This window comes from Rattus norvegicus, chromosome 3 (assembly GCF_036323735.1).
Source record: "Rattus norvegicus strain BN/NHsdMcwi chromosome 3, GRCr8, whole genome shotgun sequence".
Taxonomy (NCBI): domain Eukaryota; kingdom Metazoa; phylum Chordata; class Mammalia; order Rodentia; family Muridae; genus Rattus; species Rattus norvegicus.
Window position 1 is genome coordinate 165,038,810 of NC_086021.1, and position 17,732 is coordinate 165,056,541.

At 49.8% G+C, this 17,732-nt stretch overlaps 2 protein-coding genes across 5 annotated transcripts in view; one reads left to right on the plus strand and one right to left on the minus strand.

Annotated features, from left to right (window-relative positions):
- The first annotated feature begins 1,872 nt into the window (after positions 1–1,872).
- Spag4 (sperm associated antigen 4) lies at positions 1,873–9,154 on the plus strand. Of its 4 annotated transcripts, none has more exons than XM_063284655.1 (12): positions 1,873–2,783; positions 3,227–3,331; positions 3,660–3,726; positions 3,897–3,958; positions 4,163–4,206; positions 4,382–4,407; positions 4,527–4,635; positions 4,852–4,927; positions 5,022–5,137; positions 5,469–5,636; positions 6,339–6,431; positions 8,615–9,154. In XM_063284655.1, the coding sequence occupies exons 1-12, from the start codon at positions 2,474–2,476 to the stop codon at positions 8,642–8,644; spliced, it is 1,206 nt and encodes a 401-aa protein (XP_063140725.1). In that variant the 5' UTR covers positions 1,873–2,473; the 3' UTR covers positions 8,645–9,154.
- Cpne1 (copine 1) overlaps positions 8,806–17,732 on the minus strand; it is a 42,380-nt gene continuing 33,453 nt past the window's right edge. Inside the window, 13 exon segments of the mRNA NM_001256465.2 lie at positions 8,806–10,641; positions 10,795–11,031; positions 11,592–11,725; positions 14,913–14,964; positions 16,091–16,145; positions 16,247–16,380; positions 16,465–16,524; positions 16,641–16,727; positions 16,859–16,945; positions 17,047–17,136; positions 17,289–17,369; positions 17,477–17,548; positions 17,626–17,700. Coding sequence (NP_001243394.2) covers positions 10,501–10,641; positions 10,795–11,031; positions 11,592–11,725; positions 14,913–14,964; positions 16,091–16,145; positions 16,247–16,380; positions 16,465–16,524; positions 16,641–16,727; positions 16,859–16,945; positions 17,047–17,136; positions 17,289–17,369; positions 17,477–17,548; positions 17,626–17,700 — 1,305 coding nt within the window. The 3' untranslated portion in view covers positions 8,806–10,500.

Sequence of the window (17,732 nt, forward strand, 5' to 3'; positions counted from 1 at the left end):
ATGAGAAATGTTCCCCTTCTCCAGTTCCCATTCTCTGGTTTTAAACAATCGGTACCCAGTGGGTAGCACTGTTTGGGAAGGTTTAGGAGGTGTGGCCTTGTTGGAAGAGTGATTTCCAGTTCAACTTTGTGTTGGCTGTTCACGGTAAGAGCTTTCAGTGCGCTCTCCCAGCTGCCGTGCTGTTGTTAGCTGTCAATCACACCTCTTTGCCATGATGCCTCTTATCTCTCTGGAGCCATAGACCAAATCAATTCATTTTCTGTAAGTACCCTTGACCGTGCTGTCTTATCGCAGCAATGAAAAGTAACAAATGAGTCTATATTGGGTATATAGCATGAAATCCCACAAAGCAGGACGGTAGAAGTGGGGAGGGCTCTAGAGAGAGACAATGGGATGTGGGTTCTCTAACGTGGAAAAGGAGAAAAACTGGAGAGGTTTCTAACTTGGGGACAAGAGTAATACAGAAGGAGGAAAGGGAGAAATTACACTCACAAAGCTTGAAAAAGTCACAGGGAAACAGATTTTATAAGCTTACTTATTAACACATATACTTTCCAGCATTTGGGAAGCAGAAGCAGGTGGATCTTTCTGAGCTCAAGGCCAGCCTGCTCTACATAGCAGGTTTCTGGCCAGCCAGACCTACACAGAGAAAACATGGTCTTGAATCACCTGCCCCCCCAAAAAGAAGTGTCATATATGTGTGTGTGTGTGTGTGTGTGTATGTGTGTGTGTGTGTGTGTGTATGTGTGTGTGTGTGTGTGTGTATGTGTGTGTGTGTGTGAGAGAGAGAGAGGTGATAATATTCCTCTCAAGATCCAAAAACTACCAAAATCTCTAGTACCAAGCATGGAAAACCTCCCTTTGTATTGTTGGCCAAGGAGGTCCAAGGTTGCTTTTTTGAAAGATTTATTTATTTATTTAAAGATTTGTTTTATGTATGTGAATACACTGTAGCTGTCTTCAGACACATCAGAAGAAAGCACCAGATCCCGTTACAGATGGTTGTGAGCCACCATGTGGTTGCTGGGAATTGAACTCCCATCCTCTGGAAGAGCAGCCGGTGCTCTTAACCCCTGAACCATCCATCCAGCCCGATTTATTTCTTTTTATGTGCATTGGTGCTCTGCCTGCAAGTCTGTGAGAGGGCGCCAGATCCTCAGGAACTGGAGTTACAGATGGTTGTGAACCTCCATGTGTATGTTGGGAATTGGACTCAGTCCTCAGGGCAGTGCTCTTAACCACTGAGCCATCTCACCAATCCAGGTTGCTCTCTTTTCAAGTAAGGTACAGGTTAGGAGTCAAGGTACTTAAATGCCTGGAGTCCCAGCACTTGGGGGACTGGGTCAGAAGTATTGTCCTGACTTGGGACCATCCAGTACCAGGCAAGCAAGACACACATAGCAAAACCTCCTGTCTAAAATACAGAGACTAGAGCAATGGCACAATCAATAAATGTCTGCTGTGGAAGCCTGAGGACCCAGCACTGTAGGTAACGAGCTATAGGCCAGAGCTCAGGCGACTGTGATCCCATCTTTGAAGAGGTAAGGACAGCAGAATCCCTAGGACTCATTGGTCGGGTCTCTAGTCAAGCCTGTAAGAAACTCAAAATAAAGTGAAGGGATTGAGATGGCGTAAGGGATAAGCCTCATGCTTGCTGCCTAAGCCTGAGACCTGGTTGTTAATCCCCGAATCCACATAAACGAAGGGTGCCATGGTGTATGCCTGTAATCAAAGCTCTGTGGAAGCAGAGACAAGTGGAACTATGGAATCTTCCAGGCCCTAGTTCAATGGTTCTCAAACTGTGGGTCGTGACCCTCTTTGGCAAACTATCTTCAAAAGTATTTATGATTCATAACAGTAACAAAATTTTCTTTAAAAAGATTTATTTAATGTATTAAGTACACAGTTGCTTTCCTTGGACACACCAGAAGAGGGCATGGGATTCCATTACAGATGGTTGTGAGCCACCATGAGATTGCTGGGAATTGAACTCGAAGAACAGTCAGTGCCCTTAAGTCTCTCCAGCCCAACAAAATTATAGTTATGAGATGGCAATGAGGATAATTTTATGGTTGGGGGTCACCCACCATGAGGAACTGTATTACAAGTACACACACACACACGCGCGCGCGCGCGCGCGCACTCACACACACACATACACGTGCGCGCGCACACTCACACGCACTCACACACAAGAAGCCATGAACCAAAAAAAAAAAAAAATCAGAAAAGGGGGGTGGGCTGCTTGGCTCCCAGTGGCGTCACGAGTGGCGTCACGGGTGTTCTGTGACGCGGCTCCTCTGTGACGGTGGCAACAGCACAGCAGCGGGAGGGTCGCAGACTCCAGGGCTGAGTCTGCCGCGCCGTCCGGGGCTCACGCAGGGTCCTACCCGGCGGCGCGAGGCAGCTGAGGGAGGGCCGAGGGCTTTGGCTGCTGCGACTTCGGCTTCCCTGAGGGGTAGCCCAGGTCAGGATGCGGCGGAGCCCCCGCCCAGGCTCGGCCGCATCCTCCCACAATCACACACCCAACTTCTACAGCGAGAACAGCAATAGTTCCCACAGCGCGACTTCGGGGGACAGCAATGGGCGCCGGTCCGCTGGGCCGGAGCTCGGGGAGCCCGAGGGCAGAAGGGCCCGGGGCTCCAGCTGTGGTGAGCCCGCCTTAAGCTCAGGAGTGCCCGGAGGAGACACATGGGCAGGAAGCTCTCGGCCGAAGCTGGCGCCTCGGAGCCACAATGGGCAGACCGCCTGTGGCGCGGCAACCGTGAGGGGCGGGGCCTCGGGTGCGGGCGGGGTCGAACCCGGGGGCGAGAGGGCGGGGCGGGCTCGCGGGGCGGGGCCCGGCGCGGACCTGGATGCAGAACCGACCTGGCGCCTGAGGGGTCGTGCTCAACACGTGTCCCTGAGGGGCGAGCTCGGTGCCATGGCCATTCCCGGGAGGGGGCGGAGGAAATCCTGTGCCTGGGCATGGCTGAGGAGGTGCCGCAGGGCTGGCGTGAGTGGCAAGCTTTGGACCCTGGTCGGGCCGCACCGGGACTCAGACTGGGGCGGGTTTCTACTGACTGAGCCTCTCCAGCTCCGGGTCTGGGGGTGAGGCAGGACCAAAGGCCTGTTTGAGAGGCTGCCCAGCTGTTTGGCACTAGAGTCAGGAGCCTGCGCCCGGGCCCCGAGGGGAAGAGCGGGCCTGTGGTGCACAAAACCTCAATGGAGCCCTGGGCTCTCGCAGAACCGTCTGGGTCTCCTGCAGTCTTGGAGGAACAACTCAACCTTCTCCCGATACTGGATCTGAGGCAGGAGATGCCTCCCCCGCCGGTGTCCAAGAGCTTCCTGAGTACGAGCCAGGCCAACCCCATCCCCCTTGACTTCGGCACTCGGAACCCCAGTTCTGCTCGAGCATGGGTCTGAGAATCCAGCCCAGATCCCCTTTGACCTCTGCTCTCGGACCCCCTCCCCGTCCCCAGTTCTCCTGTCCGAGTGGGAAAACTGGCCTCAGCTCGTTTCCCCAACCTAACCTTGCCCTGTGAGTCCCAGGCCTTGTCCTCCACACCACCCCTAACCCCCGACCCCTACCCCAGCTTCTCTTGAGTCTTTCTGAACCTGCACCACCTCACCTTCATGGATCACCCTCTCTGACCTACTTCTCCTGTCTCCGTCCCTAGGCCTCTTCTTTCAGGTGCTCAGCGTGTTTTTATCCTTGGTAGCCGACGGGCTGGTCTGTGTGTACAGGTCAGAGGTAGCGGCAGGGCTGAAGGGAGGGCAGCAGGGCTAGGCCCCACCAAGGCTAGAGCGGATCCAGATCCGGTGGAGTCCTGTTCCCAGAAACTGGGCTGGTCTGGGACCCTGAGGCTTCAGTGGATTAGGGCCCCTAGGCATCAGCTTCCACCTTGGCTCTTCAGGGAAATCTGCTCCATCCGCTTCCTGTTCACCGCTGTGTCGCTCCTGAGCATTTTTCTGGCAGGTGAGGAGCAGTGGTTGCCTGGGACCCCAGCTCTGTACGTTGGCAGCCAAGTCCAGCTCCCTCGTCTCAGTGGCCTTCAGCCCACTCTAGTGACTCCCCCCACTTGGTCTCCCACGTACTCCTGGAGCCTAGCTTTCACCCCAACTCCTCGCTTTCTTCCTTGTTTTATATCAGAGGACACCTTTCCCCCTTTTCTTTCTCCAGCACTCTGGTGGGGGCTCCTGTACCTGATCCCTCCTTTGGAGAATGTGAGTTGGGGAGACCCATGTTCCCAGGAGGGGTGGAGGTTGTGTGTGTGGGGGGATCCCTGGGCTGCTGGGAGGGGGCAGTGTAGAAGCACTGAGCAAAATCCTGAGGCCAACCAAGAATGGTAGGGAAATACTGCCTGGGGAGAAGGGTACTTACTGATCCCTTCCTCCACAGGAACCTAAGGAGATGCTGACTCTAAGGTGAAAGAGGGCGGCTGGGGCAGGACCGGGCAACACTGACAATGTACCTGTGGGTGCTTTTTGAGAGGAATGCACAGGGACAGGTAGCTAACCGCATGGTACCTACCTCCCAACTACAGCCAATACCACCACCGCGTGCACTCCCAGGGCCAGCAACTGCAGCAGCTCCAGGCAGAACTGAGTAAACTCCACAAGGAGGTGACCAGTGTTCGTGCAGCCCACAGTGAGGTGAGTTCCATACCCAAGGCCTTGGGCCCAGCTGAGAGGCTCAGGGGCCTAGCTGTGTTCACTTGAAGGCTGCTTTGGAACTACGTCATCCTGGGTCCCAGGGTGGGGAATCTTTTTCAAGGCCCTTAAGTTCCTACCTCAGAGCATTGAGTTAATGAGAAGCAAGCCTACCTGTAAACTAGCTCACAGTCCTGGTACGCCCTCTGCCTCTCTCAGAGAGTGGCCAAGCTCGTGTTCCAGAGGCTGAATGAGGACTTCGTGCGCAAGCCTGACTATGCATTGAGCTCTGTGGGTAAGAGCTGGAGGGAGGTTGACAGCCAGCCATTCTACTGCACTGATGATAGATCCTAGTCGGAGCCCCTGAAAGTGACTTGTGCCTGTTCCAGGAGCCTCCATCGACCTGGAGAAGACATCCAGTGACTACGAGGACCGGAATACTGCCTACTTCTGGAACCGATTAAGCTTCTGGAACTACGCCCGCCCACCCTCTGTCATATTGGAGGTGGGCCTGAAGCCAGAGTGCTTGGGGATGGTCCTAAGGGGACAGAGCTGGAGTTAGAACAAGAATCAGCTTGGAGCAGGGAGGACTGGAGCTGAGGTCAGCATAGTGTGGTAGGGCTGCAGCCAGGCTGAGGACAGCGTTAAACTGAGAACTGTAAGTGCTGGGCAGCCAGCACTGCCTCCTCTGGCTAGGCAGGCACCAGGGCAGAAGGCAGAGCTCTGGGCAGAGCAGCAGTCCTCGGGCAGGTCTTGCTGTAAAGCTCGGGCTGCCCGATACTGTCTGCTCTTCTGGGTTTGTCTTACGTTCCAACGCTTTGTCCGAACCCCTGCAGCCAGATGTGTTCCCTGGAAATTGCTGGGCTTTTGAAGGTGAGCAAGGCCAGGTGGTGATCCGACTGCCAGGTCATGTGCAGTTAAGCGACATCACCCTGCAGCACCCTCCACCCACTGTGGCACACACCGGAGGAGCCAGCAGTGCGCCCCGGGACTTCGCAGTCTTTGTGAGTGGGGCTGAGGCCTGGAGGTGGGGAATTCTGATTAGGGGTTTGTCCTTGTTTGCTCATCTGTAAACTGGATGTCCTTCCATCTGCCTCACCGGCTGTTCTAGGTTTGTAAGTGAGCGTAACCACATCCAGATTTTAGGTATGGCCTCACCAAACTCTATACATACTATTTCATTGCAACTGCCAGACCTGTGGAGTGCTGTTGTTTCTCCCATTCCCAAGAGGGACAGTAGTGCTCTAAGACAAGTGATTACAGCTCAGTCACACAACTTGAAAGATATGTATTTTCTAAAGTGTACGTTTTTGCCTATGTGCACCACATGCATGCCCAGTGCCCTAGGAAGTCAGGTGTTGGATACTGAGGAACTGGAGTTGAGAATAGTTGTGAGCCACTGTGTGGGTGCTGGGAATCCAAGCAGGGTCCTCTGCAAGAGCTGTGTCCAGCCCTGCTAACAACTTTCTAATAGCCTGGTTGGTTTGCTTAAGACAAGCTCGCCCCATGTAGCTCAGGTTGACTTCCAACTTAACAATCTTGGCTTAGTATCACTGGTTCTAGGACATCCTTGCTATTACCGGTTCCTCGAAGCTTATGTTTCAAACTACACACGCTACCATGAGCCAGAGTGTGTGTAACCACTGAGCAGTTCTCTCTCCGCTCCCTCTGTGCCTCACTGTTCCTCCACACATTTCACCCATCAGGGGCTCCAAGCTGATGATGACGAGACTGAAGTGTTCTTGGGAAAATTCATCTTTGAAGTGCAGAAATCTGAAATTCAGACTTTCCACCTCCAGGTGCGTTTATCTCTGGGGGTGACAGGGCTAAGACATCTGGGCAGGATGGGGAGGAGGACAATCTTGACAGCAGTTGCTGGCATGACCCATTTGTCTCCCCAGAATGACCCTCCATCTGCCTTCCCCAAGGTGAAGATTCAGATTCTAAGCAACTGGGGCCACCCACGCTTCACATGCTTATATCGAGTCCGTGCCCATGGTGTGCGGATCTCAGAGTCGGCAGAGGATAATGCCATGGGGGTCACAGGGGGACCCCATTAAAATGCTGATGGTTGGAGTAGAATCGATGTTTGTGCTAAAGAGAGGGCATTGGGGGGTTGAGGATTTAGCTCCGTGGTAGAGCCCTTGCCTAGGAAGCTCAAGGCCCTGGGTTCGGTCCCCAGCTCCGGGAAAAAAAAAAAAAAAAGAGGGCATTGGTGCTGGGAGCTCATCTTTTGGGGGAAAGCCCCTGCTTTCCTGTGTATAGCAGCGCGACGGGAGACGCCCCTCAACACATCCCCTTTGCCTGGAAAAGCCCAGAGTCGTGTAGTAGCAGTTATGGTTTACAGTGTCTACTGACGGCAAGAGAAGGTGCTGTGGACAGTCTACACTGTAAATGACACAACTCGATCCTCAACACTGAGGAGACCGCTCAGGCAGACAACTTGCTTCAGTCAAAAGCACCACCAATGGGCCTTCCCCTTCAGCTGGAGAGCCACCAGGCAGCGGAACACATACCTGTGCTCACTTCTTCCCCCCAGTTCCTGGAAATGCCCTCCGTTCCTGCTAGGTACAGAGTTCTTAAGGATAGAAAGGAGGGACCGAGCGGGAGCAGGTGGCTCAGAGGTTAGGAGCACTGGCTCCTAACTCTGCTCTTCCAGAGGACCTGCATTTGCTTCACAGCACTCACATGGTGGCTCACAACCACCTGTAACTCCAGTTCTAGGGAATTTGATTCCCCCTCGAGCCTTCTCTGGCACTAGGCATACATGTGGTGCATAAACAAAGGCAAAACATCTGAACACATGAAAATTAACAAGACCTAAGGTCTGGGCTGGGGGGATGCCCTGCCTCCCTCAGCAGGGAAAGGCTACCAGGCCTGACAATCAGAACTTAACCCCTGGGACCCGCAAGGTGGGAGAAGAGAACCAATTCCATGAATTGTTCTCTGACGCCCACACACCATGGCACTTACACAAAATAACTGAAACTTTCTAAAACAAATTAAGGGGCTTGCTACCAAGTCTTAATGACCTGAGTTCAATCTCTGGGGCTCTTCTAACAGATAGCTAACTCCCACGGGTTGTCTTTTGACCTCCATGTATACAGTGGAGCACACACGTGTACACATATAAAATGTTGGGAAAAATTAGAAAGATAGAACTAGAGTCTGGCATAGTGGTGCCGAGACGCCTGTACTTCTAGCACTCAGGAGGCAGAGGTGGGATTTCTGCGAGGTTGAAGCCAGGAGAGTCAGTACTATATGGACCCTGACTCCAAGAAAAGATGAAAGAAATAGAGATGACTCTGTGGTTAAGGACACTGGCTTCTCTTTCAGAGGACCAGGATACAATTCCCAGCACCCACATGGCAGCTCACAGTGTAACTCCAGTTCCAAGGGATCTGACACCCTCACACAGTACATGCAAGCAAGCAAAACACCAATGCCTAGAAAATATAAGTAAACCATTGAAAGTCCATGGTCAAGGTTTCAGTCCTCAGTACACATATACAGAGGGCAGCTTAGCCATAGAAGCAAAATCTTTAAGATTTTTCATACTTGTTTTCCGCCCCCTTCTTAGGCTGGCCTAGAACTCACTATGTAGCCCAGGCTAGTAAAGATCAAGGTAGTCTTCCTGCCTCAGCCACTGCAGTGCTAGGACTGCAGACACAAACCACCTCGCTTGGCTTCTGCTCACACTTTTTTTTTTTTAAAGATTTATTTATATATATAAACACACTGTAGCTGTCTTCAGACACACCAGAAGAGGGCATCAGATCCCATTACAGATGGTTGTGAGCCACCATGTGGTTGCCAGGAATTGAACTCAGGACCTCTGGAAGAGCAGTCAGTGCTCTTAACCGCTGAGCCACCTCTCCAGCCCTGCTCACATTTCTAATACATGTATGACTGTGCACACCATTGCTAGAATGGACATCAAGGACAGCTTTGTGGAGTTAATTCTCTCCTCCTGCCTTCACAGGGCTCCTCTGAGCAGAATTCAGGTTGTTAGGCTCATGCGGCAAACGCTACCCAGGAGTGAGCAATCTCGCAGTGTCCTTCTCATGCTTCTGAAATGGTCTTCTGTGGCTCTGGCTGTCCTCTACATGGTAAGCATGACTCCGGCATGCTTTAGGCCTGAGAACAACCCCAGCACCAAACAAAACAAAGCAGTCACTGAGGAAGGTATATATTATTATTCATATACAGATATATTTTTTAAAAGGATGGCATATAAAAAATAAATTTGCATATCGAGTATAAAAACATGAAATGGTAACAGCTGAGGGGAAAATATTTTCATCATGTAAGAACATCAGAATAAAAGCTCTAACAGCTCGAGAACAGGTGACTGAGAAACAAGGAAATGTGTGAAATAATGGAAGAAAATGGAAAGTAGGTCTGGAGAAGGAAGGTGAGCACGGGCTAACATGAGATGACCACACTTCTCTGTAATAACTGCTAACATTCTAAATATCCCCTGCGGTCTACCGTTTCCACATTAAAAACCAATTTCTCAAAAGGGTGTGTAAGCACAATAAAACGAGTCTCTGTAAGGAAGGGAATTGCTAAACTCTGGTATATTCTTACAAAAGAATAACAGCCATGAAAAGGAGAGGAGACTAAGTTCTGGTGGAGAAGGCATCCAAAATAAATGCAAACCAGATACAAACAGCACATGTGCTAGCTTTTTAAAGTTGTTCTATCTGATCTGAAACTCAGTGTACCTTAAGTCCACATCACACAGACAGCAATGCTCCTGCCTCAGACTTCTGAGTGTTGGGATTACAACCATGAGCCACCAATCTTTGTTCCCATTTCCTATTTTTATATAATACTGATATCTGAAACAATGTTTCATTAGATTAGCAAACAAAATTTAAAACACCTGTCTCCTGGGATCTGTGATTCACAATGTGGTCCCCTTACCATGACCGAGCCACAGGTTATGGGAAATTTTAATTCTACATTTAGGAGCCTCCCTCCCATAACCCTGCAAACAACACCTGTTTTCTCATCCAGGCACTGAGGGAATTGTAGTCCAGCTACTCCAGGACCTTGAGTCCAAAGACTCTAAAGTGGGTTAGGATGTGTCCTATAAAGTTTTCCCAAAATGAATATGCTTATTAAATCTTTAATATAAAAAAGCTATTAAATTGTTGAGCTGTTAAAAGTGAAGCACGCTTGAGGCCTGGTTATAATGCTAGCACTTGGGAAGCTGGAGTAGGAAGAGCAAGAATTCAGGTTATCCTTGGCTACACAATGTAGGGCCAGCCTGGAACATATAAGATCATATGTCAAAAAGCAAATGAAACAGCTCCGAAAAAAAGAAAAGAAAAAAAAAAAAAAGCAAATGAAAAATCAGGACTGTAAACCAGGCGTGATAGTACATGCCTGCAATTCTAGCGTCTAAGAGGTTGTGGCAGGATGCTAAATTGCAGGCCAGCCTGGGCTACACAAATGTTCCCAAGAAACAGAGGGACAGAGCTAGCATAGGAAGTCTAAGGAGCAGTCCTTAGCCTGCTCTAAAACATCTTTTTCCCCCTCACCTTTGCTATCTCCTATGAGGTAGCACTTTCCATCTCATTCACGGTCCCAGCTCAGCTCGCCCCAAGAAAAGGACAACCACATGCTTGCTTTATATTCAAACTCTGTCTTTTCAAAGTATGTGACTGGAATGAATAGATCTTTACAATTACTAGTCTGTCTTTCCTGAATGTGAGGGTGCCAGGCAGGCAGGCAGGCAGGTCAAAGAGCAGCAATAGCAGAAGCACATATAAAGTCATCAAGTGAAAGAGTGCAGGTTGGTCCACGCCCAGAGGATGGTGCAAGCTGAAGATTGATTGTAGCCTGCTCTTCCAAGGGGACCTACACCTGTGGGGCCTGTGCAGGGCCCTTGGCTGGGGCTGGGAGTGTCTTTAATGGGGCCCAACCTTGGGCTTTGAAGTAGGAAACCATCTGAGTGGGCACTTCTGCAAGCACAGTCATTGCAAGTGTCTCCCGTGGAGCCTGTCAGGAGAAGAAAGCCAAGTTCAGTGAGGCCTGTAAGTTTCCCAGGGTCTACATCTTACCTAAAACTCAACCTTTCCCAGACACTGATTAAAAGGCTTTATCTACTGGCCCCCAACCCCATAATCACCCTGCAAACTCTTCCCCACTCACATTCTGAAATCGTCGATAAGGCACAAACTGCACTATGTCTCGGGCAGCTGCTTCTCCAGAGCGTGTACGAAGTGGGCCGCCATCAGCATCCAGCTGTTCCATGACCTCAAAGTCAGCACCACCCACACCCACGATGATCACCGACATGGGCAGCTTTGAGGCTTCCACCACAGCCTTACACGTGGCCTCCACATCGGTCACAGCGCCGTCAGTCAAGAGCAGCAGTACGAAGTATTGCTGAAGACAAGTCCATTCATACAGTGAGGTAGACTGTCTTCCCCACCCTCTCAACAACCAGAGAAGTCCATGCATACAGTGAGGTAGACAGTCTTCCCCACCCTCTCAACAAACCAAACAAGTCCATTCATACAGTGAGGTAGACAGTCTTCCCCACCCTCTCAACAAACCAAACAAGTCCATTCATACAGTGAGGTAGACTGTCTTCCCCACCCTCTCAACAAACCAGACAAGTCCATTCATACAGTGAGGTAGACTGTCTTCCCCACCCTCTCAACAACCAGAGAAGTCCATGCATACAGTGAGGTAGACTGTCTTCCCCACCCTCTCAACAACCAGACAAGTCCATTCATACAGTGAGGTAGATTGTCTTCCCCACCCTCTCAACAACCAGACAAGTCCATTCATACAGTGAAGTAGACTGTCTCCCCAACCCTCTCAACAACCAGACAAGTCCATTCATACAGTGAGGTAGACTGTCTCCCCACCCTCTCAACAACCAGATGCTCGCTCCTACTGCCGAGATGCTCCTCAGCACCACTGCCGCCCACAGCGCTTACCGAGGCAGTCCTCTGTTGTGCAGCCTGAGCTGCAAACCTGGCCACGTGGTTGATGATGGGTGCAAAGTTGGTGGGGCCATAGAGACGAACTTGGGGAAGTGCTTGACGGTAGGCGTCTACGATACCCTGGATGCCTACAGAGACAAGCAGAAAATACTTAGACCTTAGCCCTCATGGGAGTAAGTTAGATCCAGAAATTTTAGAACTTGGAGTATCTCACTCTGTCACTTAGGATACAACTCTACCCAACAAATTGAAACTAAGGGGTGGACCAGATAGGACTTCCTATAAATAACATCTTGAATTAGAGTTAGCTGCTGGCTGGGGAGTATTGAGCCTGGTTATCTCAGTACTCTGGAAGCTGAAGAGGATGGCTGTGAGTGTCAAGAGAGCCTGGTGTACAGGACAATCTTTCAGAGCAAACAGGGCCAGTGAGATGGCTCAGCAGGGAGGGTGCTTGCTCACAGGGTCAGAGACCTGAGCTCCATCCACAGACCTCGTAATGATGGAGGGAGAGAACTGACCCCAAAGATCCACCTGCCTTGACCTCCCGAATGCTGGGATTAAAAGACTGAACCACCATGCTTGGCCTGGGCCACAAGTTTAAGGCTAGTCCACAAAGTTTTAGGCCATCCGAGCTAGGGTACATAGAAAGACTGTCTCAAGAAGGGAACAATAGGGGTTGGGGATTTAGCTTAGTGGTAGAGCGCTTGCCTAGCAAGCGGAAGGCCCTGAGTTTGGTTCCCAGCTCCGAAAAAAAGAGAAAAAAAAAAAAAAAAGGGAACAATAGATTTGGCAGACTAAGGACACAGAATTTGTATGTATATATATACATATATATGTACATACACACACACACACATATGTATGTGGAGGTTGTAACAGAAAGGGGACCATGGGGGGGGCAGAAAGGGTCTTAAAGAGCGGGTCCCACAGGTAAGTTAATGGAACATGTAATATGAAGTTGACTGGGGTACTATTGGGCAAGAGGACCAGCCACAAGGTGTACGAGGAGAGGCTAGAGGTGAAATAAGCAGAAAGTGCAGTGATAGCTGTGTATGCAGACAGAACAGGCCTACAACCTCAATAGATGGGAGCTGGGGACAGCAGTGTGAGACTATCATGAGCTACAAAAACCTGACTTAAAATATATGCAAAAAAAGTCGTAATAAAATCATTATGCCAACCACAAGTTAATAAGGGGCTGAGGCATAGCTCTGTGGTAAAGTATAGTGCGTCGCATACACACGGGCCTAATAAACTCAATCCCCAGTAAAATAGAATTATTTAAAACAAGAGGATGTCCTGGTATTAGGAAACACATCTAAAGTATTTAGGGTGAGAGGCAATGTGAGTGACACGGGGAACGACGCTGAGGGAAGCCGACTTATTCTCTATGATAGGACCAAATACTTCAGGAAAAAGGACTTACAAAGACAATCAGAGCCAGTGACAGCTCTATAGCCACGGCAATTGCCACAAAGCCTGACTACCTGAGTTCCATTCCTGGGTACCACATGGTAGAAAGAGAGGACTTCCAGAAAGTCATGCCATAATGCTCACACACATATGCAATATATAATTTAAAAAACATAACTCCCTCTCCCCACACACACAAATACCCTGACCATGCAGTTCCAATGATTCTAGAATTTACTATGACTGCTGTTAACTTTCTCTGTCTGATGTTTTGTTTTGAGACTCACTCATTCTATGTAGTCTAGGCTAGCCTTAATTTTTCTTTCTCTACCAGGATTACACAGGCATCTAAATATAATTTTACCACAAAATGAAAAGAAAGTTTTTTGTTTTTTTTTTTTGGTTCTTTTTTTCAGAGCTGGGGACTGAACCCAGGGCCTTGTGCTTCCTAGGTAAGCGCTCTACCACTGAGCTAAATCCCCAGCCCTGAAAAGAAAGTTTTAAAATGAGAGGCTCAGCCAGAGCATGACAAACACAGAGGTGGATGCTCACAGCCAACCACTGAACTGAGAATGGGGTCCCTGTTAGAGGAATTAGAGAAAGGACTGAAAGAGCTGAAGGAGTTTGCAACCCCATAAGAATAACAATGCCAACCAATCAGAGCTCCCAGGGACTAAACCACTATCTAAAGACTACACATGGACAGACCCACGGCTCCAGCTACAGAGGATGGTCTTACTGGGCACCAATGGAAAGAGAAGCCCTTGGTCCTGCCAAGGCTGGATCCCCCAGTATAGGAGAATGTTGGGGAGGAGGTTGCTGGGAGGGGGGAGTGGTTGGGGAGGGGAACACCCTTATAGAAGAAAGGGAGGGGGATGGGATGGGGGCTTATGTATGGGAAATCGGAAAAGGGAATAACATTGGAAATATAAATAAAAAAATATTTATTAAAAAAAAAAGTTTTGGGGTTGGGGATTTATCTCAGTGATAGAGCGCTTGCCTAGGAGGCTCAAGGCCCTGGGTTCAGTCCCCAGCTCCGAAAAAAAAAAAAAAAAGTTTTAAAATGAAGGCCAAATTCCCAGTGTAACCCACCAGCTGTACTCTTAGCGTTCCTGTGGCTTAGACAAGAAGGATTACTTGTTGTCCAAGGCCAGCTCTGGTTAAATAGTGAGTTCTAGAACAGTCTGAGCAAGAGTGAGATCTTGTCTAAAACTGAAAGGAGATAGAAAAAGTGGTTAAGAGGCTGAACTGTTCCAGAGGACCTGAGGCTGACGCCCAGCACTCCTATCAGATGGCTCACAACCATCTGTGACTTCAGTTCCAGGAGATCTGATACTTCTGGGCTCTGTGTGCATCTGTTCTCATGCACACAGACAGACACATATACAAATGAGAAAGAATAAAGAGTAAGATCAGATGACATCAGCTCAAAGTTTTCACTTTGCCTTGGCATGGTGTGAAAGTCTAGGAAGCCACGCCTTTACAAAGGAGCATGGGCGGCTCACACAGAGCGCCCGAGGCAGGGATGTGGCTCAGTGAGTGTGGCTCACTCACCATGCAGGCTCTGGATTGGATGCTTAGCACAAGGGTCACCCACCCAGCCTTCTCCCCTGTTTTTGAGACCAGGTTGCCCCGATAGGCCATGAACTTTGGATTCTCTTGCCTCAACCTGCCAAGTAGCCTTGCCACTAGGCCCAGGAAATTTTAGCTTTATTTTGAAACCAAAGCACACAGGGGTAGCAACTTGCACTAAGTCACTTCAGTAATTAAATGAATTTATCTTCATTACACTAGCTCTAACCTCCATTCCTCTCTATAAAGGGGCAGGATCCTCCCTCCCAGTGGTCTGTACCCGCGAAAGCTCACTCCTCAGTGTTCCGCACTGGAGAGACAGGGATTTACCTGCACAGTATGGGTTACTGGGGTTGAAGTTCAAGGCAAACTCATGTGAGACCTGAGGGCAAGATGAAAAGGAGTGAACCACGTTGGGTGCAGCCCGCTCGTGTTAGCACACAGGGACCAGGACTGGAGAGTGTGGAAGACTGAGTGTAAGCCTGGCCTGAGTTACACAGTGACACAAACATGGCTGGGCAGAGCAGCACACATTTTCAATTCCAGCACAGAGTGGATGAGGATCGGTGTACACCTAGTCAGCCTCAACAAAGAAAACCAGAAAAAGGAAAAATGAGATTCTTCCCCCACACCCCCTTTACCTACCAAACCACCCAACACACACCTTCTGCCTCCACAACCCCCCAAACATGGTCTTTGTAGACCAAGTTGATCTTGACCTCAGAGATCCAGTTGCTGCTGCTTCCCAAGTGCTGAGATAAAGACATGAGCCACCACACTCAGCAAAGAGCTTGGGTCGGTCGGTCGGTCGGTCGGTCGGTCGGTCGGTCTGTCTGTCTGTCTGTCTGTCTGTCTGTCTGTCTGCTTTGTTGTTTTGAGAGAGGGTCTCATTCTGTAGCTCTGGCTGTCCTGGAACTCACTACATAGATCAGGTTGGGCTCAAACTCATAGACATCGGTCTGCCTGTGCCTCCTGAGTGTTAGGTTTATTCTACGTGCTAAGATTTTATTCTTACCTATGTTGATGTCTGTGCATATACACGCCCAAAGAGACCGGAAGAACGCCCTGGGCTCCCTTTACAGCAGCAGTTACAGGTAGCTAACCTTCCTCTGTGGGTGCTGGGAACTGAACTTCGGTTGTTTAGAAAGCAGCACCTGCCAATTCTCTCAACTACTGCGATATCTGCGTAGGACACCTCTAGCCCTTTCTAGGCCAAGATAAAGGGCACTCTCAGGATTCGTGTGTAGCTCAGCAGAGTGCATGTTTAGCATGCTGAGGGCCCTGGGTTCAAGCTCCAAAAATTGCAAGATCAAAACATGGGCATTCCAATACACACCAGGATCCTAACAGGAGCTACTCGGCCCTGGTATACATGCTTGCAAGAATGGGTCCCTGTGTCTCTCTTTGAAGCTGGTGGGTGCCAATTAATAAATAAATTTACCACAGACTCTGAACTTAGGATCCTGATAATGAAAAAGAGAATAGAGGGAAGGAAGATGAATGCTTACCTGCCAATCAGGGGGTACTTGGGCTCCAAATCCAAATGCTGGAAACAGCTTGTCTCTGTGGGGGACAATGAATTGTAAAAGCGGCAGTGGGAGGGAGGATCAAGTCTAGAAGCTGAAGTGTGTACAGGAGTGGAGTGACCTAAACTCAGAACTCACGAGTCATAGTCTTGAACCACGCTGCCCACACTCCACAGGGCTGTCAGATACTCATTGACTCCTGTAGGGCTCAGATAGTGCAGGGAGTCAGGTGAGGATGGGTCACCGTTGGAGCCAGTGAAGTCCACACCCACCTGGGAAGAGAGCACGAATGGAGGTGGCGTCTGTTTAGTGTAAGGCCTGTTCCCTTGCCCCAGGAGGCATTTCCATTTACTTACGGTAAAGTTAATTTGGCAGCCTCCCATCACATAGTCCAGGAAGGAATACTCTGTCTCTACCTGCAGAATAAAGCAGAGTTAGGACAGGGCTAATGGGGCAGGCATCACAAAGCCCAGAGCTCGGACCTCAGAGCCTGGATCTCAGGGAGCCCAGGTCACCTGAGTTAGCATGTTACCCGGCAAGTCTTGACACAGACAGTTCCAGAGTTCTTGTAGCTTTTCTTTCTCTGCTGCTTCTCAGGGTGGATACATTCAAACTCAGCCTGGTGGAGGGAGAAATTAAAGAAAGAAACCCACCAAAGAATTAGCCGAGGACCTAAGCCACGCTCTCCAGACTCTCCTCTGGGTGGCAGCCTTGTGGGCCACCGAAACACTATAAACAGTCAATGCTTACCGGGACTGCTTGCAGTTGGGCCAAGGTAGTGTGAAAGGTACCGATGAGATCATGTGACCCATCACTGTCATAGTCTGAGCAGCGCACCTGAGAGGGCGTGTGTATGTATAAAGGAGATGCACCACAGACAAAGTCTCTTCCCATGACCCCTTCCCTTGATCCATCTACTAAGGAGGTAAGCTCTTCACCTGGATGGGTGTGTTGAGGTCCCCGCCACAGAAATGCTGGAGAGAGACTGAGAAGCGTTTCCACGTAGGGTTCAGGTTGTTCTTGACTACCTAGGGGGAGAGTAGAGAGCTCTGGTTGGGCCCATGAAGAGTTCTCACTGTTTCCTACCCACCAACAGTCTTTCTCTCTTAGTTCCCAAACTTGCTAATCACAACCCCTGCAGTTTCTCTCCTGTGCCAATCCAACCAACGCCAGGAGTCACCTCAGTTCTATATGCCAGGTGCCACTTCCCATCACCTTGCCGGAAGAACTCCAAGAATGGATCAGATTTTCCTAGAAAGTCCTGCAAATGCCAAAGAGACCCATGTTATAAGACTAAGGGAGACGGCCATGGCATTGGCCCTCTCTCTCCTTAATTCCTGGACCCTCAAGGTCTCCTTCCAGACATACCTTCTTATCTAGGTTTCTAGCTTCCACCTCCATGGTTACTACACGGCTGTCCTTTAACTCCTGAGCTGAAACCTAGGTAGAGAAGAATGTATCAACTCATGAATTATTTATCAAACCTACAGCTTCCCCACCCAGGGTCCATTCCTTACTGTAATGGTTCCCCGTCCAGCAGGTTTCCCAGGCTTCAACATCAAGGGTAGAGTCAGCGTCTGGCTGGACACAATCTGGGAAAGTGAGGTAAGAGAGCTGTTGGCAT

Coding starts and splice junctions, on each gene's coding strand:
- Spag4 (XM_063284654.1), top strand. CDS start 2,736: ATGGGCAGACCGCCTGTGGCGCGGCAACC. Junction 3,332..3,659: donor GGTGTCCAAGAGCTTCCTGA/GTACGAGCCAGG, acceptor CTCCGTCCCTAG/GCCTCTTCTTTCAGGTGCTC. Junction 6,432..6,533: donor TTCAGACTTTCCACCTCCAG/GTGCGTTTATCT, acceptor TTGTCTCCCCAG/AATGACCCTCCATCTGCCTT.